This window comes from Lissotriton vulgaris, chromosome 3_1 (assembly GCF_964263255.1).
Source record: "Lissotriton vulgaris chromosome 3_1, aLisVul1.2, whole genome shotgun sequence".
Classification (NCBI taxonomy): Eukaryota; Metazoa; Chordata; class Amphibia; order Caudata; family Salamandridae; genus Lissotriton; species Lissotriton vulgaris.
Window position 1 is genome coordinate 723,959,848 of NC_141689.1, and position 26,492 is coordinate 723,986,339.

Genomic DNA, 26,492 nt, shown 5'->3' on the forward strand with positions numbered 1-26,492 from the left:
TACTAAACGCCAAATGTTCTTTACTATCACATTGATAGCACCTCCTCTCTTCAGATCTCTTATCTCTTCCTTGACTCTTTGAATTTTGAACACTCCATTTCCCTTGACTCGGTTGAAAGTGATTTTGCTGTGAATGGCTCTACTATTCTGTATCTTAAATATAGCTCCACTTATTTTATCTCCATCTTTTTCTGTTTCTTTAATAACAGACGCACATCTACCTTTTTTTTAAGTCATCGAGCCATTCATCTACCAATTCCTCCTTATTCTGTTTCTTCTGAAATAATTTATGTCTTATAACTCCAATGCATACTTTCTGAGCAAAATATCTGTCCATGTCCTTGAGCGTGTTTTCAAAAACATCTAAATTGGCATCCTCAATCTTAGTCATTCTGGAATGTGTTTTCAAACCAATGGGTCCTAGAGAATGAAGTAGAATTATTTTTTTTGTTCCGCTTTCATCTTGCCTTGTTCATCTATTGCAGCTATATAATTTACAAAATACTCCTTCCAGTCTACCCACTTGATGCTAGGTTGTGAGCCCGTAGCCAGAAAGGTTGTGGATTGCTTATTGAAAAATACTGTTGTGCCATGTTCCCTCTCTGTACTTCAGTATTATGATCACCTTGTTCCATTTAAATATAATTGCACAACTTTCAAAAACGAATTCAAATAAATTCCACTGTTCACAACACCTCCTTTTGTTTTTTTTAATCCTTCCTTTAAAGTCACTCGTTAAATGCTCCTACAAGGAATTCATTCAAAGATTGCTAAAACCCAACATTCTCACCTGCTTTCCACTTTCAATAAACAGTTCTGCCTCAAAACGCTCACCATGTACTAGTATGACTCCTCTTCTTAGTTTTCCACAAGTTGTCGATAAAATATGTTTAGCAAAATCTACTAATGTATTTTTTTTTCTTTCAAATAAACAAGCGGCCACATGCATCAAAGTTAGCAAATGCGATTTCTTAATTGCGAAAATTAAGGAATCGAAATTAAGAAATCGCAAATTGCTATGCATCAAAAAATCGCATTTTTATTTGCGATTTCTAAAAATTCCTTAATTGCGATTCACAATTTGCGAATCACAATTAAGGAATCCCTTCCCATTGATTCCTATGGGCCAAGAGTCCCATAGCAATGAATGGGAAGGAATTCACTAATTGCGATTAGCATTTTGCGAATCGCAATTTGTGAATGCATTTTCAAGGGTGCAGAGGGGGGTCCAAAGGACCCCCCTGCAACCCTGAAATGTAACTTTAAGTGCAAGTTTCACACACACATGCCCAAGGACATGTATGTGTGTAACATGAAAGTTTCAAATATACATTTTTGTGCATTTTTGGAAGTTTTCGCAAATTAGCATGAAGGTCAACTTCATGCTAATTTACCCCTTCCTATTTGCGAATTCGCAAATTAAAAATGTTCATGCATTGCATTTAAGAAATCTCAAATTGCGATTTCCTAAATGCAATCGCAATTTCAGAAATCGCAACATAGTTGCGATTCCTAAAATTGCGAAAAGCATGATGCATCCCAAATTTGAGAATTGCATTCGCAAACGGCCGAAAATTGCGATTCGCACCGTTTGCAAATGCAATTCTCAATGATGCATGTGGGCATAGGCTCCGATGAGCGCTCGCATTTGCTTTGAACTTGCCTTCCAAAATGACCCTGCGCACTAACGTAATCCCCGTATCGACACTTGTGCACTCGCGGTTGCTCACTGACGCTCTCCTCCAACTCGCGCGTCAGCAGTCTCACGCTGTGCTCGCAATCGGGATACCCATTCTGCTTGTAAAATGCCACTGTGGTCGATCTCCACCAACCGCCACACTCTCCAAGTCAAAGGTAAACAGGCTCCTCTTACCTTCAAACCTTCCGATCTCGCATGAAGTGTGGACCAAATGTTACCAAACTGACTCGTTGAATTTAAAGTTCTCAACTCCTCATTATCCTTGGTTGGTGTATCGATTCCCAATTAATCCAATAACCACAAAAATAAAATTTAAAATAATTCCATCAATAAAAAGAGAATCAGATCGCAGTTTCCCTCGGCGCCAAGTTGTAGTGATGAGACAGAGGCCAGATGATGATAAAATACCTTTAATGGTATTAAAATATAAAGTACAGAAAAAGCAGGCGAGCGTCATGTAATCAACTAACAGTCTCAGGTCCAGGCAATAATTGCTAATCCTTGGAGCAACCCACGCGACTATAAATTCTACATTCTAAAACTACACGTGAGTTAAAGGCATAATGCACTATTAAACAATAACAATCCTCAACATAATAAAGGCAATACACAACAGCCTTCTTCATTCTGTCCAGTGTATTGCGTGAAGGACAAGTGACATCAGCGAAATGTTTACCTCAAATTGTTTCTCAATATGAAATACCATGCCTATTCAGTGCGTGGCCACTGGTTTCACCAATTCATCAATATAGTTGTATCTTTTAGTTTTTAGTTTCCCTTAGGCCTTTGAACAATTGTAGGAACAGTTTTGAGACACCCTTTTCCTCTGAAGTTGTGACCCAGGTGATTAGGCAACTAAGCAACTCAGCAGACAGTCGGTATCAGCACAAACTTAAACAAGTATGCATCAAACACCACAGCTATGCAATTATGTGTCATGTCAGTTTGAACATGGCCTTTGCATGGCAGGGGTATTTAGAATCCATTTCTGAAAAGCCACAAGCTAGTAATTTGCAGCTGGGTATTTTTATGTTGAGGGTCATCATAACGATTTAGGGCTAAATTCCAATCCCTCTTGCAAGCACATGTTTGTACAGGGCCCGAAATTATGAGTTGTGTGATAATTATCACACCTTCAATTCTTTCCCCTGAGAAGTTTATTGGGGCACATCGCCTGGTATAAAAAGCAAAACATAAGGAATTGGGAACACCTTATGTTACTGACATTATTAAAATTCAGCCAATCCTCCTTTGGCATAGGGTTTGGACAAATGATGAATGTGTTGTTAACCGGGCTATTTTAAAGGACATTATAGCATTGGACAATATCAGTGACTTTAAATGGTTAGGCTACGTCAGAAACTTTCTTGAAAAAATAAGCTGCCCCCAGTACTTTGAGGACCCACAATCAATGGAATATATATCTAGAAGAGATTTGAAAAATTTGTGTATGGCGTACCTCAAGGAAAAGAGACATATAGAGGAGGCGAGGAAAAAGACTGTTTCTGTCCACCAGGACATTTTATGCGGAGAGAAACTGCAGCCATACCTTTCATTGTATATGTCCAATCATGAACGTTACCTTTTGACCTGATTTAGATTTAATATTGTTTTTAGGACATTATCGTTCCCCGTGATGAATTGTTGGTCGAAGGATTTATGTCTCTGTCCATGTGACGATGTATCCCAACAATCCGATATACACATATTATTCTTTTGTAAATTTTATACCCTTCCTCGAAAGAAACTTATCATCCCTATCCTCAAAGATTTAAATGTATATAGATGCCGCCTAGCGTTCATAGAGTGCCAGAAAATGGAAACTGTTTTTATGGTAGCCTCAATTGCAGAATTTTTAAAATTAGTTTTTAAATGTCGCAAATCAATTCAAATGGATTGATTGCTTTTATGGTATACATGAACTTAATTTTGTTGTTTTCTTTTCTTGTGATTTTAAAAAAAAGTTTACTCTACCTCTTGTAAATTGCACCTTTCATGCTACTTTTATGGTTATTTTGCCTTTTAACCGAATAAAGTATTTTTGAATCTTGAATCTTGGTGTGTTAAAAACCGAGTCTGCATGTAATGCGACATTCGTCTTTTAAATCTCTTGCATAGGAGGTATTTACCACACATGGTAGATACCCCACTATACCCCACCTTATTATGGCAAACTTGCATTGATGGTCTGGGAGTAAAAATTAAAACAGCAGTCTTAGGCCCTCATTATAAGTGCAGTGTACATTTTGATTGCAGTACAAATTTTTGTTTGCTTAGGGATTGGTATTATGAGTTGTGTGAATATTTTCACACTAGCAGTTTTCCCTTTGCTAAGGTCCTGCAGGTAAAAGATCTCACCGCCTTCCTCGAAACCAACAAATCACTCGACTCCTCACAGTCTGGCTTCCGAGCCAAACACAGCACAGAGACCGCTCTCATAGCAGCAACAGACGACATCCGAACTCTACTGGACAAAGGAGACACAGTCGCCCTCATCCTCCTTGACCTCTCTGCAGCCTTCGACACAGTCTGCCATAGCACTCTGATACAACGACTCAGAAACATCGGAATTCAAGGAAAAGCACTGGACTGGATCATCTCTTTCCTCGCCAGAAGAACTCAGAGAGTCCGCCTACCCCCTTTCAAGTCAGAGGCCTCCGAAGTCATCTGCGGCGTACCGCAAGGATCTTCACTCAGCCCCACCCTCTTCAACGTCTACATGAGCCCCCTCGCAACCATCGCACGCAAACACAACCTCAACATCATCTCCTACGCTGATGACACCCAGCTGATCCTCTCACTCACCAAAGACCCAACCACCGCCAAAACCAACCTACATGAAGGGATGAAAGAAGTAGCCGAATGGATGAAGCACAGCCGTCTGAAACTGAACTCGGACAAAACGGATGTCCTCATCTTAGGTGCATCCCCTTCCGCCTGGGACGCCTCTTGGTGGCCAACGGCCCTAGGAAAAGCTCCCATACCGACTGACCATGCACGGAACCTGGGCATCATCCTGGACTCCTCACTCTCGATGACCAGACAAGTCAACTCCGTCTCATCATCATGCTTCAACATCCTACGCATGCTCAAAAAACATTTAGCTGGATCCCCACCGAAACCAGAAAAACGGTCACCCATGCACTAATTACTAGCCGTCTGGACTACGGAAACACCCTTTACGCCGGTACCACCGCAAAACTACAGAAAAAACTCCAACGCATCCAAAATGCTTCAGCCAGACTCATACTAGACATCCCTTGCAAAGACCACATCTCCGATCACCTGAAAGACCTGCACTGGCTCCCCGTCAACAAAAGGATAACGTTCCGTCTCCTCAACCACGCACACAAAGCCCTCTATGAACTCGGACCGGATTGCCTCAACACGCGCCTTTCCTTCTACATCCCCACCCGCCAGCTGCGTTCATCCAACCAAGCCCTCGCCGCCGTCCCGCGCATCCACAAAGCCACCATGGGGGGAAGATCCTTCTCCTACTTAGCCGCTAAAACCTGGAATTCCCTTCCCATCCACCTCCGACTCACTCAAAACCACCTAGCCTTCAGAAAACAGCTTAAAACCTGGATATTCGATAAGTAAACCTCCCCCCTTCCTCAAGCGCCTTGATACCCTCTGGGTATGTAGTGCGCTATATAAATTCTGACTTGACTTGACTTGAAATGTATTAGGTGAAAAAGCCTGCAAAACAAGCAGAATTCGGTGTATTAATTACTGATTCTGCATGGTATGTCGCATTTGCAAATTAAAAATTCAGTATAGTAGATAATATCATGTATGGTAAATACCTCAGCCTGGGGTAATTGTATTTTCCACATGTGGTAAACACCTCACCCATTTCCACCTGATTTATAAAGGGGGTCTAACCATGGTGGAGACAGATTTGTTACCCTTGAGGTTACACTAATTGTCGATATGCATTTAAATCGATCATGCGGGGCATTATGTTGGCAGTTGCCACAGAGTAGCCTTAATACCAATATATAAATCAGTCACTAAGTCACTTGTCAATAATTTGTTCGGGAGCACAGGAGGTAGAGATCTCTATAGGGCATCTTGGCTAGCCCCTGGTTGTCATCTCACTTTGGCTTCTGAGCTTACTGGTTGGACATCCCAAGGAAGTTCACATGGGAAGAGTCGGCATGTGAGTGTCAGAGACCTGGACTTTTTTAGGAGTGGAAATCAATGATCAGGCTAATACCGAAAGCCCAATCGAGCTGGCAATTGAATATTGAACAACCAAAGGCAAAATATGGCATACAATCACATAAATATACAGCACTTTTTACACTTTCATTTTCCCTCCAGAGAAATCTTACAATTTCTCATTGAATTTTTTATTTTTTATTTCTTTATTAAGTTTTGAACACAGTGTACAGAACTTGAAAGACAAGCATTGCAACTCAATAATCCCGACAGGCCGTGTAAGCCTATTATTCGCTAAAAGAGAAAAAAAATTATTAGCACTATACGTTGACTAATGCAAAAACAACAATTGATGGACAGAATGCAGAACAATGTCATACATTCAACCAAGTACAAAGATCTGGGCAATAAATCCATCGTTTTTTTGCACTCCACACCACCCCAGTTCAGACATGGCCATATGCAAATCAGCCTTTACCCTGTGCCTCATGGGAACAGTCCAGCCCCGAACTGCCAAGCCATGTCTTTCATGGACTAGAAATCAAGCATCCTAGGACCGGTTTCTGGCTTTCAGCCGTCTTCAGCCAGGATAGCTTGACTCCAGTGGTGTGGAGAGCATGGAACTCACATCTGAGCATACCCATCCCACTCGGGGTGACAAATGCAAAAACAACAATTGATGGACAGAATGCAGAACAATGTCATACATTCAACCCAGTACAGAAATCTTGCCTAAATCCATCGTTTTTTTGCACTCCACACCACCCCCGTTCAGACATGGCCATATGCAAATCAGCCTTGACCCTGTGCCTCATGGGAACAGTCCAGCCCGAACTGCCAAGCCATGTCTTTCCTGGACTGGAATCAAGCATCCTAGGACTGGTTTCTGGCTATCAGCCGTCTTCAGCCAGGATAGCTTGACTCCAGTTATGTGGAGAGCATGGGACTCACGTCTGAGCATACCCATCCCACTCGGGGTGACAAATGCAAAAACAAGAATTGATGGACAGAATGAAGAACAATGTCATACATTCACCCCAGTACAGAGATCTGGGCCTAAATCCATTGTTTTTTTACACTCCACTCCAGCCCAGTTCAGACATGGCCATATGCAAATCCGCCTTGACCCTGTGCCTCATGGGAACAGTCCAGCCCGAACTGCCAAGCCATGTCTTTCCAGGACCGGAATCAAGCATCCTAGGACCGGTTTCTGGCTATCAGCCATCTTCCGCCAGGATAGCTTGACTCCAGTGGTGTGGAGTGCATGGGACTCACGTCTGAGCATACCCATCCCACTCGGGGTGACAAATGCAAAAACAACAATTGATTGACAGAATGCAGAACAATGTCATACATTCACCCCAGTACAGAGATCTGGGCCTAAATCCATCATTTTTTTGCACTCCACACCACCCCAGTTCAGACATGGCCATATGCAAATCAGCCTTGACCCTGTGCCTCATGGGAACAGTCCAGCCCCGAACTGCCAAGCCATGTCTTTCCTGGACTAGAAATCAAGCATCCTAGGACCGGTTTCTGGCTATCAGCCGTCTTCAGCCAGGATAGCTTGACTACAGTGGTGTGGAGAGCATGGGACTCACGTCTGAGCATACCCATCCCACTCGGGGTGGCAAATGCAAAAACAACAATTGATGGACAGAATGCAGAACAATGTCATACATTCACCCCAGTGCAGAGATCAGGGCCTAAATCCATCATTTTTTTGCACTCCACACCAGCCCAGTTCAGACATGGCCATATGCAAATCAGCCTTGACCCTGTGCCTCATGGGAACAGTCCAGCCCGAACTGCCCAGCCATGTCTTTCCTGGACCGGAATCAAGCATCCTAGGACCGGTTTCTGGCTATCAGCCGTCTTTAGCCAGGATAGCTTGACTCCAGTGGTGTGGAGAGAATGGGACTCATGTCTGAGTATACCCATCCCACTCGGGTTGACAAATGCAAAAACAAAAATTGATGAACAGAATGCAGAACAATGTCATACATTCACCCCAGTACAAAGATCTCGGCCTAAATCCATCGGTTTTTTGCACTCCACACCACCCCAGTTCAGACATGGCCATATGCGAATCAGCCTTGACTCTGTGCCTCATTGGAACAGTCCAGCACGAACTGCCAAGCCATGTCTTTCTTGGACCGGAATCAAGCATCCTAGGACCGGTTTCTGGCTATCAGCCGTCTTCAGCCAGGATAGCTTGACTCCAGTCGGGTGGAGAGCAGGGGACTCATGTCTGAGCATACCCATCCCTAGAGTCAAGCTATCCTGGCTGAAGACGGCTGATAGCCAGAAACCATTCCTAGCATGCTCTCTAGTAGCCTCAGTGGCCGAGACGTCAAGCCCCGCAGGGGGGCACACAAGCCGCCTCGTGGGCAGAGGTCATTGAGTCTCTCTGCATGCAGGGCTCGTGTAGTTGCAATAGTGGAAGGGAGACTTGATGGCCCACGACCACAAGAGAGGCGCAGGCAGGCCAGTCACCCGGGTGCTGGAGCCCAGCTGGTCGGGCAGGCCCTCTGTGTGACGTTGCGAGGGCAGCCGGCAAGTGGAGGAGCGGTGGAGTGGCCTCAGGTGGTAGACGTGAGTGAAGGCACAGTCTCCGAGGAGGCAAATGGGTGCCGCCGTGGGGGTCTGCAAGGGCTGGCCAGAAGGTGCGCAGGAGGCTGGCACTAGGTGCAGTAGAGCAAGGTCCCTCAACGGGTGCACTCACCAGGCCGTCCGCTTCCGTGTTCTTTAGTCTTTAGTCGTGGGACCGGGCACGCCCGCCAGCAAGGGTGCACTCCGGGAGAGAGATTAAGGCAGACCAGTGGCTGTAAAAGCGCAGTATGGTGTCTGACGTCCTCCTCTGGCAGCTTGGTGAGTGGCAGATGGGCTCAGTTTTCAGAGCGGCAGCTTTGCAGGTGATGTGGGGCAGTTGATGAGAACAAAGGATGCTCAAGGATTATGCCCCCGGTGGCAAGAGTCCGAGGTCATCTTGCTAGGCGCCCTCTAGCGCCCTCCTTCTCATTGCATTTTTATGTAACAAAATATCTTATTGCATTGACAGTAAATCTCTATCACTAATCAAGCATTGGTAAGATATCGAAACATGAGGACAGCTTTAATTGTCTGTCTGAAAGATATGACACATTATGGGCCCGATGTAGGTAGGGCTTTACCGATCGGTATCGGCCGAAAATACCGATTTTTGGCCCTTACCGATCGGTAAACAGCCATCGAGATGTAGGGAACCAAAAACAGAACGAATCGGATAGAAAACCGAATCGGAATGTGTACCGAACGTGAAAGGATCCGATACGTACATACCGAAAATCGGATATGTAACGAATCGGAAAAACACCGATTCGGTGACAAAGACCGAATCGGTCCATGTACCGAATCGTTAGTGACACCGAATCGGAAAATCACCGATTCGGTCCCACTACCGATTCGTTAGTGACACCGAATCGGGAATTCACCGATTCGGTCCCACTACCGATTCGTTAGTGACACCGAATCGGGAATTCACCGATTCGGTCCCACTACCGATTCGTTAGTGACACCGAATCGGGAAATCACCGATTCGGTCCATGTACCGATTCGGTAGAAATACCGATTCGGACATGAACCGAATCGGAAAACATGCCGATTCGTATGAATCTCCGATCGGGAAATTCCCCGATTCCAACAGTTGGGGAGATGTAGGGAGGCACAGAAACACCGAAATCGGCTCAAAATCGGTAGAATTCACTCGGTATTTACCATGGATTGCAATCAGGTGGTAACCAACTCCAACCCATATAAACAGTCCCAAAATGCATTGCAACTTGCAGGATGGCAGCTTTCTATGTCATTGCGAGGCGGCTACGGCTACAGCAGGAAGGACAGAGGGAATGGCTAAGAAATGAACAGGTCTACAGACAGAGGATAACCCTGTTCATGCTCACTGAGGCTGAGATCCTACAGAGATACAGGCTGGACTCTGACACCATACTTGAGCTCATCAGGGACCTTAAGCCATACTTGGACCACCACACCCCAAGGGCACACGCCATCCCTGCGCACGTCCAGGTGCTATGCAGCCTACACCTGGTAGCGTCTGGCAGCTATCAAAGTGGAGTAGCAGCAGCAGGAGGGGTGAGCCAGAGCAGCCTGTCAAGGTTCTTCCACATATTCCTTGACGCCATGATAGACAGGATGGACCAATACATCTCATTCCCTGCAACCCACGCAGAACTGCTACAAACCAAAGCGGACTTCTACCAGATGGCACACTTTCCCCAAGTCATCGGTTGCATAGATGGCACGCATATTCCGATTTGCCCACCAGCGGACACCGAATACATATACCGCAATCGGAAATCGACACACACCATCAACGTGCAGGTGATCTGCAATGCCAAGTGCACCATCACAGACCTGGTAGCAAAATTTCCAGGGAGTACCCATGACTCCTATATATTCCAACAGAGCGGCATATATGCACGGCTGATGGCTGGCGATTTTGGAGAAGGATACCTCCTAGGTGAGCCACATCATCAGACCCCCATAACACATGGTAGGTAGGTGTAATACATGTATGCATGTGTCTAATGTGACCCCTTTCTCTTCCAGGCGACAGTGCATATGCCCTCCGCTCATTCATACTCACCCCCTACCTCAACCCCTCCACACCCAGCCAAAGGAGGTATAACCGGGCCCACATACGCACCAGGAATGTTGTGGAACGGACCTTTGGCATCTGGAAAAGTAGATTCAGATGCCTGCACAAGAGTGGAGGTGCAAGGCAGTATACCCCCATCACCTGCTGCAAGATCATAGCTGTATGTGCAATGTTACACAACCTTGCGGTCAAGAAGGGCACTGAGGTGGAGTTGTCTGACTACGAGGACTATGACGACGACGAAGCTGTGCCACTGACACAGCCAGCTGGGGTGTGTACGCCATGTGATGGCAGATACAGACGTGAGGAGATCACTGAGAACTATTTCTGACTGAGTACAGATGCAAAGACAGCTAAATGTTGCTTGGAAAATAAAATTTTTAATAGTGATGCACCACAGTTACATCACTGAAGTGCATTAAAAAATGGAGTCTGTCAAAACAAATAAAGTCCAGGGTCCTGGTATGATCATCCCCCCTTGCCAGCCTATTTTTTGGCCCGCTTTCCAGACCCACTGGGGTGTCCCCCGGCCCCCTCCGAATGGCCTGCAGCATCAGCGGATCGCCTGGTGCTCCTCCTTGGCTCTGATGCAGCGCTGGCCGGGCTGCTGCGGCTGCTGCTGTCTCCAGCATCACCCAGGTCCAGGGCAGGATTGGAGGCGGCGTTTGAAATTAACATGGCCTCCATGGCCGTGGTGATTCTGGCCATCCCCCTGGTCAGCTCAGCCGTTTGCTGACTCTGCACCGACTCCTGATTTGCGCTTCGGATGCACAGCTGGGCGGTCGCCGATGCAAGGCGGGCCATGGCCCGGTTGAGCACCCGGGCATCCCTCCTGCGCGCAACCTCATGCTCCTCCTGCCTGGCAGAGGAGTGGGTGATGGCAGTGGTCAGCCTGCCCAACCCTGCTGCCACCTCCTTGTTGCTGTCCACAACAGCCTGGAACCCCTTCACCAACTCCCCCATCTGCAGGTTGTGCTGCAGGAGCTGGCGTTGGCAGGCCATGGTGGATCTGGCCTGTTGGCGCTGGATTTTGACCATCTGGCCCTCCAGGCCCAGGAACACACTGCCCTCCCGTGCTGGTGCAGCAGTGGTGGTGGTGGTGGTGGTGGCACGGCGTCTGGCACTGCTGCCTCCGGCCTGCTGAGTGGGCTGGGGTGCCACTGGTGGTGGTGTGGTGCTGGCCGGTCCCGGTGCCCCTGCTCCCAGGACAGGTAGGACGGGTGGCAAGGCCACGGTTGTGGCAGGAGCTGTTGTCGGCGGAATGGTCTGCCTTGTTGGGGAGTTGCATGGTGAAAATTGCAAGGGGGGTGAGCTGGGCAGTACTGGGGAGTGCACTGCCTGGAAATCAATCACCAGGACTCCCTCCATTCCAAGCCCTGTGGTGTCTCCTTCCTCATCCTCATCCTCCTCCTCCTGGCCAGGCTGGCTGGTGCTGGGCCCTGCCACTGCAGTAGTAGATGTCGAGGCTCCCTCTGCTGCCACAGTGGTGCTGCCTGATGGTGCCCCTAGGTACAAAGAAGCATTTGTAAACTGAGTGCCGATGTATTACAGGCAGTACAATTATGGCATTCCACATGTCCTTGCATCTCCTTACACCGTGTCACACTGTTTCCTGTCTTGTGATTCTGCACTGACATATCTGGCTAACTTCTGCTGACTACATGTACCATGATGCTTGTCTCTTGTATGTTGGTGGCAGTACAGTGCTGGTGTTTGCCTATGCATTGTGTCTAATGGGGAGGTGTCTGGTAGGGTGTGTCATGATGCGCATGCTTCTTACCTGTAGCTGTGGCCATCGCAGTGCTGTCCAGGGTCCCGATCCCTACGATGCTCGCCCTCTCGATGGTGCTGGAGACAATTTCCTCCAGCTCGGTGAGGGGTGGCGCCGGGTTCTGGCCTCCTCCGGTGTGTCCAGCCTGCCTCTGGATTTCGGCCAGCTTCCTCTTCGTGAGGCTGCGGAGGTCGTAGAACCTTTTCTTTAGTTCCTCAATGGACCTGGGGGTGACTCCAGCAGCATTGACCTTCTGTGCGATGTCGGTCCACAATCTCCTCTTCGTGCTGTCTGGCACGTTGAGGGACAGCCTGCCAAAGAGCTGGCGGTGCACCCTCACCACCTCCTCAACCAGCACCTGCAGTTCTGTGGTGGTGAATTTGGGCTTCCTCTTTTGGGAGGACTTCTGGCTTCCTGCCTGATCTGCCATTCTGCTGTTGTTCAGTCTGCAACCTCCTTCTCCCACTGCTGCTAACTGTGTGTTGGGCTCAGGCAGGCTTTCCAGTAACTTCTAGAAACTTCTTAATTGTCTGCACCTGCCAGGGTTGCCACTCCCTGTTTGGGTGGGGGAGGGGGAGCCACCTCATTGGCTGAATCGCCTATTGCCGAATCGGCTTTTACCGATTCGGTATTAGCCGAATCGGTAAAATCCGATTCGGTATTATCCGAATCGGTAAAAGCCGAATCGGTTCATGCAATGCATTCCTATGGGCTTTTTCGCCATGGGTCTATGATTGCCGATTCGGTTTTTACCGAATCGGCTTTTACCGAATCGGTATTCGCCGATTCGGAACTATCCGATTCGATGAGAGCCGATTCGGTGTTTTCCGATTCGTTGTTGGCCAAATCGGTAATTTCCGATTCGGAACGAGCTGAATCGGAACGTACCGATTCTCATTACCGATGCCGACCGATTCGGTTTTCATTCGGTATTTTTTTCCTACATATCGTTTTCCGATTTCAGAATACCGATTCGGCCCGCCTCGGTATTTTGAAATCGGAAAATCGCGTTTACCTACATCGGGCCCTATATTCCTAATTACTTGTGAAATGGGCAAGTTAGAAGGTTACTCTGGAGATACTCTCTATATGTAATTTAATATTAAATGCATGCAGACGCATTTCTAGAAATTACATTTGGTGGATGGGGGGACACATGGGGCCACAGATAAAAATGGTGGGGCCAGCTTACTTACTATGTGTGTACATATCTAGTTAGATGAATACGTAGCTATATAAACCCATACACAGAGGTAAGATTTAAACATGTTAAGTAAACAGAGTGCTTTGAAATAAATGGAGGGTAGGTGGACAAATCAACATGTGTGACAAGGTGCTGTGTCTGTGTTTTTTCTGTGTTTCCTCCTGGCACTTTCAGCAGCTGTGTTGTGTGTAGGGAAGGCAGATCTAAAGGAACTGGAGCATGGGACCCATCCACCCTCTCCCAGAGTCACCAGTGAATACATATATGTGTCTGATTCAAATAATAAAGCTCAAAGGGCCAGATGTATGAAGCATTTTACCCGTTGCAAACATCCCCAGTAAAATGCATTTTGCCATATAAAAAAGGCAAAATGCGACTCGATAATAGGTCACCGAATCTCATTTTGCTTTTGGAATTCGGTATTAGGAAAGAACATGTTTAGGGCGTCCCTTGCTAATACCGAATAGGACTGATATGTGTGAATGTTTTGCAACCAGAATTGAAACATTCATATTTTACAGACTCCGTAGTGGAGGCGGTAACCCATTCGCAAACGGAGAGCGGTTCCCAAGGGACCCCTTCCCCTTTGTGAATGTGGGTGAAAACATTTTTAAGAGCAGACTTTTTAATTTTATTTTTGTAATGCAGCCTATTTTCTTTTAAGACAGACGGGCTGCAATACAAAAAAAAAATGCTTTACTTAAAATGCAATCACAGACATGGTGAACTCCTGGCCCCAGCAGGCCACCACCCCTTGAACTATTTGCGACCCGTTTGGGAATCGCTAAATGTGGCACAGAAACAATAGGACATTTGATTTTGCAACTCTCTTATTTGTGAGGTGCAAAAAATCGCAATCAGAGACTTGCAAAACCAAATGGTCGTACATCTGGCCCAAGGTGTCTACAGCAGTGTTCTCCTCACCAGTTGCACCCCTGACCCTGCTGCTAATTTGATCCACAACTCTTTGTAAAAATATAAGGAATGAATGAAAGTGTACACATTGGTGTTGTAATCTGAATAATCACAAATTCTGTTATTTGGAAATCAGCCTAGTTTCTTCAGCACGCTAGACGTTGATAAAACGTGTCAGTACCTACTAGCTCTCAGAAGGACCTCGAACAATCTGACGTGATGCCATCCACCACCCCATGCTTAATTATGCTGCTTCCTCTCGGAACCAGAACGCAGTAAATTTAGCTTGTAATTGCACCATCTGTTCCACTTTGCAGCCATGGGGAGTGGGCGTGCTACGCTCTGCTCTCTTCCCTTCGGATCAGTCTCTGGCTGGGAGTTTGTTGGATGAATTATATCCCCTGCATAAAAAAAGAGTGATCAATTGTAACGAGGCTCCGCTTTAATAATACACCTACTTACCTACTATCGCCGCAAAACAAGTGAGTCACAGGCTCGTGGAGCACCTGTTTGGATTGCACCGATGTGAACTTTCTCAGGGCGCATTAGGGATTGCGAGGAAATGTAAAGAAAAGATTGAAGCATCTTCTGAAACCCCTGACGGAGAGGAAAGCTGATTTACAATGTATTGATAGATCAAAGTGGAGCTTAGTTAAGGTGTTTATTTCAGGGATCATGTACAAGAGGACTGCGTCATCACTTTTTTCAATGTTCCGCTGTCCCAATGCCCAGCTTCATGTTTGCAAAGTAACGGGAAAGCCACTTTTTGTGGCTTAACGCTGATTTGTAAATATGTTACCCTTTCACGCTGTTATCTGCGTGCAAGGGGCGTGCAATCGATGTTGCTGTGGACGTTCCACTGCAATATCCATTGCTTTTTGACGCTGCCTCACTCAGCTTTATAAGGAGGTGTAAATCTGAGGCAGTTCCAAAAACTAACAGCATGCAAAAGCAGGCGAAAGATTGGCGCAACAAGGAGAAATACTTTAATTTCTCTTTGCTTGTTCTATGTGTGCTTTCAGCACACATAGAAGTAGCAAATCATCAATATTGATTGTTTATTTGAAGGAAGGTGTCCCTTCATCCCAGCAACTCAAGTAACCATGCACTATGGCACAAAGGTATCTGTGTCGGGGCTAGGCAGCTCTTTTTAGCTCCGGCGCAAGGAAACACAGGAGTGCGCCGTATTCTTGTAAATACCGCGCATCACTGGGTTTTAGAAATGACGTAGTGCATCGTGGTAAAAGTTACTGCAGTACAGCGCTGCCCCATTTCTTTGTGCATATGCACGAGAGTGCGTTAGAATGGTGTTGAGCAGAAGGAAAATGTGGTAGGACAGAAATAATTACAATGCTGTTACAAATTCTGTCTGGAAATAGTGTCCTGTGGTGATTAACAGATGTGTGAAAGATATAGTAGATAGGCTGAAAGAGGCAGGGCTGGTGCAAGGTGGCATTTTTCTGCGCTTTCTCTTGGCAATGGTGTCATATGCATTGTTATTTAGAACATTTAACACCTTCTTTTAGCTATATCCATAGTCAAGTGTTTAGAATCCCTTTGCTATCTGACAGATCCTGCAGGAAGAATAAACAGATCCTTCAGGCCACAGTGAAAGGTATGTTGCTAGATGACAAGGTGTGCCACTAGGTAGCTCGGCTTGGTGCAAAGACCCACTAGGAGAGGGTTCTATAGATTTATAGCATGACAAAGAGAGGACTGGCCAACTATCTTGTTTCTCTTGAGTGTGGATATTACGATTTGGAGGAAAATAATCTCTACTTGATGAACCGTCAACCTTCAGGGAAATTTAATAGCTTTCCGGCTAGACCTATAACTTTCTAAAACTGAATTGTTTTTATTGTGAAAGTGTTCCATTTTGTAAACAAAAAAATCTTTGTTGGGGTTGGTGAGGGTGGTGGTGGTTTTGAAACAACTGAGATCTTATTATGGAAAGTGCAGCGTGTGCACTGACATTTTGCTCACACAGTACACTTTGGTATTACAGAAGGATATGGGGATGCTTGAACTGCTCTTCCTGCAACACAGATTGATCTTGCACAAACGTTATGGTGACATAATTTCATAGGGCTGTTTTTTCATTTGCATGTGGCACAGCCCATCCAAATGAGGGAAACCATTTTAGTTATTACAATGTGGGCGTAGAGGTAAAGACACTGCCAGGAGCACCGGCAGGGGCGGATTGGCAATGCGGGCATTCGGGCATCGGCCGAAGGGCCGGTGTCTCCGTGCCCTCTGTGGCCGTTTTTTTTTCTCCCCCTTCCCAGCCGCACAGTGAAGCTGCTTTCATTTCTCTGTCTCTGTCTTCGTGCTCCCTGTGGACTAGGAAAGGGGAGGGAAGAAAACGGCCCAGAGAGGGCACGGAGACAGAGAGAGAGAAATGAATGCAACTTCACTGTGCGGCCGCAGTCACCCCCTGCCCTGCAAAGCATCCACTCTGAGGGTGGCTGGGGAGGGGGTGATTGTTTGAAAAAATCGGCCTCCCTGGGGGCCAGGTGTTGCGCAGGCCTTTGAGCCATTTTCACCTCGGCCCCGTGGGGCCCACGCAGCACATAAACAGTGTTAGTCTTAACACCTCGCCCACAGCCCTTCACATTCAGGGCATAGTGGGCGAGGAAGAATGGGTCTCACTGTGGGGGCCAGATGATCTTTGCAACTTGCACCATCTTCACCTCAGCCTCCCCCTGGCTACCATCAATGACCCAGCAGCTGTGTTTTGTGCTCCCCTGCCAGGACATTGCCCTGAGGCCTGGAGGGCTGAGGAGGGTTGATTAATTTACTAATTGCAGGGGCCTCACTGCTGTTCATGTGCTCCTGAGCTGAAGGTCTGGGGAGGGCAGAGTAGGCTAGTAATAGCAGGGGCTTCGCTGCTTATTAGGTGCTCCTTCCCTGGAGGGCTTGAATATTTTTGTGACAGAAAGGGGCCTTGCTGTTTTTTTAGTTGCTTAGCATGGCGCCATTGTCACCTTGGCCCTGTGTCCTGTGCAAGAACAGTATCCTCTCACTTTTATTCCTTGTCTGTGCCAAACAACTTAAGGATTTTGGGGGCCCTGGCCCAAACATATTTTTGGGCCCCTGTTCGGAACAGATTTGAATTTATAATCCGATTTCTGCTCTTTGGTGCCCTCTTTCAGCTGGTCATTGGACAGTGCACTACCATACTTGTCCAAATTCTTAATGTATTTACATCTAATATTCAAGGACATTGACGTGTGTAACCAAATGGTGTTTCATGAAAGGGCACGCCCCTTGAATGTGGGCCACGCCCCTTAATTGTGGGCCACGCCCCTTAAATGTGGGCCACTTTTTTCATCAGTGCCCGGGCCAAATTGTGATCCCAATCCGACCCTGAGCACCGGGGAGCAAAATCAGTGTGCTCCAAGAGGTCACGCTTTGTAAGGGGGTACACGATGGTCCAGGGATTCCCAGACATCCCACTGCAAGAGGGTGCAGTCACTCACTGTACCTGCATGCTCCGGTTGAAATGGAGGTCAGTTGCCACCTGCTCTGGGATATTGTGTCACTTTGATGGTACGACATGTTTCTTTCAGAAATTACAATATTCAGTCTTTTTGAGTTTGTAGTCTGACCAGCAAGAGGGTTTGAATAATGGTTGAGTGATATAGGGCTGTGTTGTTTCATTTTTTGTTACTAGAAGGCTCAGGGGAACAGGACTGGTTACTGATAATTTTTTATAATAACACCTTTCGAGCTAATATGCATTTGGTGGTAAACATTCCACCGACCCTGTTTGTGGTATTGTGGATATGGTTGGGGCCGCGGCAATCCATTTCCCTCACCATGAATACGGTCAGAGCCTGAAAAGAATACCCTCTATTAGAAACCTGGAGATAAGGTATAGTCAGACTAAGTCTTCCGGGGAGTTCTTAACCCCTTGCATGCGTAGGACGGCCCCCGGCTGTTCGACATCACAGTGGGCGTGTGCAGAGGACGGCCAGGGGGCCGTCTGAACCCCGCCCACTCATTAATTCCCCAGCACCGCACCAGAAATTGCGCTGCGGTCAAGGGATTGAAGACCTTTATACGCAAAGACTACAAGTCAACTATTGACTTCATACTAACCTCCAAAATCCTTGGTGGGAAATTGACACAAATGGAGTCAACATTTATTTATTTATTTATTTAGTTGTGAGTTTGTATAGCGCTGGAATCGACTCTAACTGGAGGATATCTGAGCTTTGGTACCGGATAAGTTTACAACAGAAGAAGGTGTACAATGAATGGAACTAGATCTCATTTGTAAAAAGCAGAGTTTTCAGTTGTTTTCTAAATTTCAGGTGATCAGTGCAGAGTTTGAGGGTCAGCGGAAGTCTGTTCCACAGTGTAGGTCCTGCAACAGATAGTGCTTTCCCTCAGTGCCTAGTTTTTTTGACACGAGGTACTACCAGCAGAAGACTTTTACTAGATCTTAGTGATCTGGAGGGGATGTAGGGAGTGAATTTCTGTTCCAGGTAGGTCGGGCCATGTCCATTTAAGCATTTGTGAATAATGCAGCATATTTTAAATTTTGCCCTTTGTCGAATGCTCAGCCAATGTAATTTGTTGAGGAGAGGTTTCGATGCTGTTCTAGGAGGGGCATTTAGGACAAGGCGGGCTGCCGTGTTTTGGACTACCTGGAGTCTGTCCAGCACTCCTTCCACATTCACCACTTTTAGAGATCAAGCCATCCTCTCCCTCTCCATAGCATTAGGTCTCCCGTGTGAGCGGCAAATCAAAATCATAGAGACTCTGGTTCTAGTAAGAAAGAATGGTTATCAACTAAAATGGGCTAGCGTAGATAAGGTAAATATAATTCATGAAATGCTAACAAAAAATATGGACTGTATACAAAACTGTTTGGATACAAATCTTTCCGATTATCCCCTCATTTGTGATTTTACGAAACTACTAGAGGCAATAAAAAAGGGCCTTTTCCATCATAAAAACTCAAACAAGGCTCCGGCTGAGTGCTGGCTTGATCGTTCCTGTTCTCAAACGTTAAAAGCTCCCCATGAAGCCCTGAAAGAAGCCCGTAGAATCCAAGGGAGGATAAAGCTACTCTGTAAGGTATATAAAGAATTTAGGCAATAGAGTGAAATAGACGTGAAAGAAGAGACCTGGAAACAATTAGAAAGGGCAGCTTTAACCAATAATAGCAGGGATTTCTGGACGGTGGTAAACAGGCCCTATTTTAAGGACACCAGAGATCCAACTTTGGAATCCCATTTGGGAGAGGATGTCCTCACCCATTTGGGAGAAGGACGAAGTGGCTCACTTCGAGACAATTTTTGGGTCAGGGAAAACTCGGATGACTGAGCAGTCTTCGCCCTTCCGGTCTATTTAGAGCCCCTCGTGTTTACTGTTGAGGAAATAATAAAGGGACTGGAAAGGTGCAGCAGGCCGGAGGCCCCAGGCCCAGTCGGGGTCCCAATAGATCTTTTCGTTGAAGAATATGTTTTATGGGCCCCTTTACTGCAGAATGTTTTTGGTGCTATAGTTAAGGCTGCCCCCCTGACATCGTGGAGCACAAGAGTAATTGTCCCGATCTATAATAAGGGAGCCAGAGGTGAGCCAGGCAAATATAGGCCCATATCTTTTCTAGATAGCAACTCAAAACTAATGAGATGGCTACTATTACATCGGCTGGATGAATGGGCCTGTGATAAAAATATACTGATTCCGGCCCAATGTGGCCTCCAGCGGGGAAGGGGCTTGATAGATCAGTGCTTGAACCTGAGCCTTGTCATTGAGAAGTACACCCAGGATGAAGGGGAAATAATCTACATGGCTTTCATGGATCTCTCAGCCGCATTTGATTGCATAAACCAGAGTAAGCTATGGGAGATAATGGAGGCCATGGGTGTGGACCCCCCAATTCTTATATTTATCAGACAGCTCTATTCCCAGATCACTGCTTCAGTGCGGTATGGTAAGGACGGGGTCTTTTACCCCCTTGTTCCGGATTTTACGGGAGGTTAGGCAAGGATTCATCCTCCACCATTCCTGTTTTTATTATACAAGAATAGGATTGAGGTAGCATTGGCGGGTACAACTCCAAATATCCGGAAAAGTGGGTCTTTAGCTATGCCACTACTAGCATACGCAGACCACAGTGTCCTAGTGGCCAGAACAGGCAGGGCCTTGCAACACATGATAACTGCTTATGCCTCCTTTATGACTTCCCTTGATTTAAAGGTTAAAGAATCGAAACCGTTTATTTTAATAGCAAACCCCACAGGGCATGGGAAAGCACCATTTTTCACTTAGAGACCCGCAAATTAGAGGTAGTAGATTCTTTCCCTTACCTCGGAATTATGTTTGATAAAGGTCACACCTGGGCCCATATGGTCACAAATAGGGTGTTATCGATATAGTGTAGCATGGCAGCCAATAGTACACTTGCCAAGAAACTGGGAACCAGACCTATAAAAGTCATAAAGAGCCTCTATAAGGATAAAACATTTTCAGCAACTACCTATGGAGCGGCGATGGGAGGCATGTCTCAAATTGAACAGCTGCAGATTACAGAGGATACATTTCTGAAGCGGATGATCTCCCTCCCAGCATCATGCTCCAATTTCAATTGCCATGAGTAATTGTATGTCCCTTATATTAGCGACTTGGTAAGGATAGTCCCTTTAGTTCTATGGCATTCAACTTGGAGGAAGAACACGCTATTCTTAACACAACATATTATAAAGGATTGACTTGAGCTAGACAATATGCATAAAATAGGATGGCTGCATTATGTAAGGTCGACCCTGAGCACTTTGGGTCTGGAGGATTTGTACATAAACCGTAGTGAATGCCTCCAAATATCTAAGAAGCTTTGAAAAGAATTTTGTTTGGCTAAATTGGTTCGAGAACGTACTGAGATAAACAAAGTCAATCCAACAGTGAGGATATATCAAAACTTCCTGACTCAAGCAGAGGGCGACTACCGCTATCTAGAGGAAATTCAGAATCTACAGTACAGATTCATCCTAGCAAGATTTCGTAGGAATCTATTAACGCTGATGTTGGGTTAGCCGGCAGGAAAACATAAGCTTTGTGACCTGAACGTTTGCCCATGCGATGGAGTCTTTGAACAATCAAACCTTCTGTTGGAAAAAGAGGCAGTATCTGTGAGGCCTGCACAAATAACATGACTACATTTGCCCCTCATTGGGAACCAAACACCCAATTGTAGCGCCGGACTCTCAGAGTGTAGAGTTGCAGAGCAGTCTGAGGCTTACTCACGTGAGGTGGTGTGGGCTAGTAATCAGCATTACAGGTGCGCAGCAATAACACTCAATAATTGATTGTCCAGTCTGTACTCAAAAGTAAGAGTACATTTATTAAACACACACACTACTCAATACTATGCACCAATTTACAAATATACATAAGCTGTTGGAATTCCTTTGTGACATTGTATAACACCTCCACCCCTCCCTCAGGGGGGTGGGGTCTAGTACCACCACTCCCCTGTAAGCACATCATTTTGCCCCCAAATGCAGTTAGTTGAACTTAACCTGGAGCGAGGGCCCTGCGCACTGGTTTCATCCAAGTGGCGACCCACTAGCATTTAAAATTGGTACACCTGCCCTGGTGACACGAAACCCTGACTGAGAATTTCCTACTGACCATGAAGTATACACCTCTACATCTTACGGGCTAAGAGTCTGGGTTCTTCACCCAAGCGCAGCAGCAAGAACACATGTTTAAGCATCACTTTAGAATGAGCGTTCTCATCACATTTTTTGGACATTAGAATGCGTTGCAATTACAGCCCCTAAAGGCATCACAGATGAAATCACAGGATTAAGCACATACAGCCAGACACCCTAGCAGAAATGTCTGGCAACATAACCCCACTTTGCTTATGACATCACATTACACAGGCACTTCACATCACACATGTGACCTTCAGTCCCTCTGAAATAAACAACATTGGTAAATGCACTACGGGTGCAATTACACCTCTTCACCTCCAGGGAATGCTCTTCTCCAGATATTCCTCAAGTCAGTCCTTCATCCCGTGGTGCACTTCTCAATCCTCCTCCAGCTGTAGAACAAAAGTTCCAGCCCAGGAAGAGTTAAAATGCTGGCTAAGCCCTTGAGGGGTTATCCTTTTTAAGTCCCCATGAGACTTAGGGAGGGACTTCTCTTCTTCGTTTTGGGGGAGACTGTGTTACTCCTGCAGCTCCCCCTGCACCTTGGTACTCACTTGGTGATGACCACATCCTCCTGGGGCCACCACGAGCAGAAACAAGGCGGTTTTCCCTTGCAGGCCGGTCTGGGCTTGCAGGGCATTATGAGGCGCTTCTCCGTGTTCTCCATGAATATTATAGCAGCAGCTCTCCGATTGCTTTGGGGAGAGCCGGAATGTGTGCCTCTGGCCCTGTTGATCGTTTGGGGGAGGGTCCGGTCCCACCCGGACCCCCAGTTGAGAGGCATGGCTCGGGGAGCCCACCCCTGGCCGATCTGCCTATTTTCTTGGGCCCGGTCCAACCCAGGCCCCTGACACCTCCTCTTTGGCACCTCCTCTTTGTCCTTTTGGGTTCCCGGTCCCACCAGGGACCCCCGCATGCCTTCATATTGTAAGGCAGCTTGGGGAGCCGACCCCCGGCTGCCCCCACCGGCACCCAGCCAGCACCCTCCGTGCTGCCATGGGAGCTGGCAACGCAGTTCTAGTCTGCCCGCTCTGGCGGGCAGTTGAGCAGGACTTCTCTGGCTCCTCTGGCCCTCGCTGGACCTCGCTGGACCTCAGAGGGGGGGTGCGACGGTAATCCCCCACTCCTTCCATCACTTCGGGGCACGGAGATGGGGTCCCAGGCCCCTCCCCCAATGAAATCTTCACGGGGTGCGCGACGGCGCTCCCTGGCTTCATTTATGGCGGGGGCTAGGGTGGGCTCCCGGCACCCCGCGGGGGCCTCTTCACTGGGAGTGCGATTGCGCTCTCTGACTACCATCTTCGTGGGGGGCACGACAGCACCCCCCTCCTTCAGTGAGGCCTGGAGTTGGGATCCCGGGCCCCTTTATCATGATCTTCACAGGAGAGTGACAGCATTCCCCGTCTTATCTTCTGTTGGGGGCAGCATTTGACCCGACCCACCCCGGGGGCACATTCAAGACTGGCGGCGGAGCCCCACGCACTTCGTCGTTGGTCTTCTTGGAGGTCAAAGGCCTCCTACCTTCTGGGGGCATATCGCAGTCCACAGGGTAACGATCTGCACCATTTTTGCCTCCTCTTGCTCCTGGTGCCGCTCTCCAGCCACTGGGAGCACTTTGCCCTTGTCTTACATGGGGGGGGGGATTCAGCAGGGAGCTGCCTTCACTGGCTCCCTGCACCAGCCTTTCGCCTGGCTCTCTTCCTGGGCCTCTCTTCTCCCTGTGCAGAGGCCCCTGCATCTGCGCACTGGTCCTGGTCTCTTCTCCTGGCGCTGTTCAGAATCCTGGGACAGTCAGGGTGTTCCTCCTTCCAACTGCCCATTGCTCCAGGCTCCAGCACCCTCTGCCTCAGCAGACCACACCCCAGAGAGAGCTTCTCTTCCTGTGCAAACAGTTTTTAAACTTTTAAAGTTTGGGGAGGGGGCTGGCAGGAAGTTTCTGTTTGTCCTATCAAACAGCGACACATCACTTCACTTCCCCTGCTCCCTCTTCCTGTCCAGGCCTCTAGGTTGGTTCAATATGCCATTGTCCAGGGGTCTCCTGCCACATGGTCTTTGTAAGCACCTTCCCCCACACTGCCTTCTCCGTTGTGCAGCATGGTGCCTGGCACCCAGTGACAGCTGCTGATAGATGAGCCTGTAGCTCCACCTATGTTCTCTTCTTTGGAGAGGAGGCCTTTGCTCTTGGGAGAAAGGTCATTAATCCAGCCTGCCAGGATAATCCCTAGCCAAACCCTGGTTATGAGTTGAGTCACAGTAAAATGAGTGTTATGGATGACCCAAAAGCAGTACAGATATGATTTTGGACTCTGCAGAATACCTGTTCTTGTAGTGTGGTTTATGGGCCTCTTTCTGCGTACATGTTAAGTTAGCATGGCTTATTAGGAGTTTAAACGCCATTTTTCCTTTCGCTGCTTTTTTGCACACAACACTTCTTAGTTGTTTTTGCTGAACTAGCTTTCCCGAAGGTCTATACATGAGAGAAGGTTTGTTTTTCGACATCTCTAGACATACATTGTGTCCCCAGTCTGAACAGTGAGTGCTGAGCAGCCAAGGTTATCATAACGTGCAAGCCTGTTTATCGGCGTGTCCGTGTAACACATTCTAGACACAACAATTTGGCAGGTGCAAGCTGAGTAGGATTCTGGCGCCTTTATCATAGCACACTTGCCAGAATTGAACACAATTGGTAGATTCCAGGCATGCAAAGAGACTAACCGATCCTGATGTAATTAACACTTACTGAGCGGTCAGGTAATGGGGTCCCCCTAAGAAAACTCCAGAGACCTTCTATAGTTTTATAATACATAGTTCCTCGATAGGGGGGTGCTTTAAATAAGCGCTTTTATCACCTGTTTGCACTATCATTGTAATATGATTCCTCCCTTTGTATTTTATGGAATTGTAACCATGCTGTCCGTATTATTCTTATGCATATGTATGCTTACGTTGATTAAAATACTGCGCTTTACATCACGTCGTTAAAATAAACATTTTAACCTTACTGTGTCTCTATTTTACTCCTGTTGTGGACTGGTATGAATGTATAATAAAAGAGTGTTCTCACTTCCCACCATTCCTGAGATGGTCCTAAGTCGCATGGTCTAGGTTGTCTAATCATTGGTTTCTTTGCTATAGGACGTAGAGCTAATGTGACACTGATTGCTAGTCTTGTATGGAATTTTGGGTACTAAGATGAGTTTTGGCACACCCTAATTCGCTGAGGTACTAAGTCTCTGTACACAGTTCTGTGTTTGCGCAGAATCCCTGTTACATGGCGCCGCCAGCCAGTGTGGTCTTATTGTGAGACACTTGAGTAGTGCTTATATCAGTCTACGACCCCCTCACTATCGTTTCCGGTTGACGGTAGTGACGGATAAAAAAAACTACCTATATTCACATAGGTTGATTCAAGCTTGATACTTCTCAAAGGTTTCTTTTTTGAATTACTACCCAGTTGTGTGTTATTGTATTGTATTTTACTTCTCTGTTACTGTTTCGATATAGCTTCGGTTGATATCCCGGCACACAGTCGTGTAGCTGTGCATAATCATTTGCAGGAATACCTTGTTTCTCTAGAGGGACAGGCGGTGGTTTTTGTAGTCTCTGCTGACGTGGCGTACCCGTTTGAGTTGTATTACTCATGGGTCACATTTCCCGCGGTGAATGCTAATTCTGGTGTTTTTCACACTTACACCCCCCCTGCAGTGTACGCTCCATATCGGACAGTAGAAATTCTGATTTCTGTTTGGCAGCATGCCGTTTAGTTTAATGGCACCCTCCCACACATTGTTACAGCGGTCAGACAAGGACCGTTGTCAATTCCAGGCGCTACTTGGCCTGTGTTGGCTGCTTACACACCGCATCCTCAGGCGGGTGCTTTGACAACCCAACAACTGAGACCCCATATGCCTCTTCGGTTGCAGTTATTAGGGGTCTGGCTCACTACATTACTCGCAACCTCCCGGGTGGGGCCCCGGGTGGTGCAGCGCATCCAGTTGGCAGTGGCGGACTCAAACTTAGTCCCGTCATGGTTAATGCGGTCGTGGGCAAGCGTCCCCAAGATAAGAAAGAAATGCCTTTTTGACTTGCCGAGAAATTTGACCAACTGGAAGTAGTGTTCCCAAATACTAATCCTGTTGAGAAACACAGGATTCTTACAGTGAGTTTGCAGAAAGACTTAGTGCCTGACGTAACTGATTGTACAACTTGGGGAGTGATTTTTGCGGCAGTCTATACTAGGTGCTTTGGCACCCCGTCATTGACTGTTTCTCCCACTGTGATCAATCGTGTTCAGGATGAGCACGGATCAGAAGCAGCAGTGGAGTTGGGCATGCACCTCGTGGGAGCGTTTGTTATGGTACGTGATCTCGTCCTTGCTAATGTCAAGCGAGTCCTGTAAGTTTTCAGGT

At 47.0% G+C, this 26,492-nt stretch overlaps 1 protein-coding gene across 1 annotated transcript; it reads right to left on the reverse strand.

Annotated features, from left to right (window-relative positions):
* Window positions 1-10,802: 10,802 nt before the first annotated feature.
* Window positions 10,803-12,807, reverse strand: LOC147726971 (uncharacterized). The gene is made up of 2 exons (XM_086963016.1): window positions 12,301-12,807; window positions 10,803-12,025 (listed from the first exon to the last, which is right to left on the reverse strand). Exons 1-2 carry the CDS (start codon window positions 12,719-12,721, stop codon window positions 11,007-11,009), a joined length of 1,440 nt encoding a protein of 479 aa, XP_086819142.1. The 5' UTR covers window positions 12,722-12,807; the 3' UTR covers window positions 10,803-11,006.
* Between the last annotated feature and the right edge of the window lie 13,685 nt (window positions 12,808-26,492).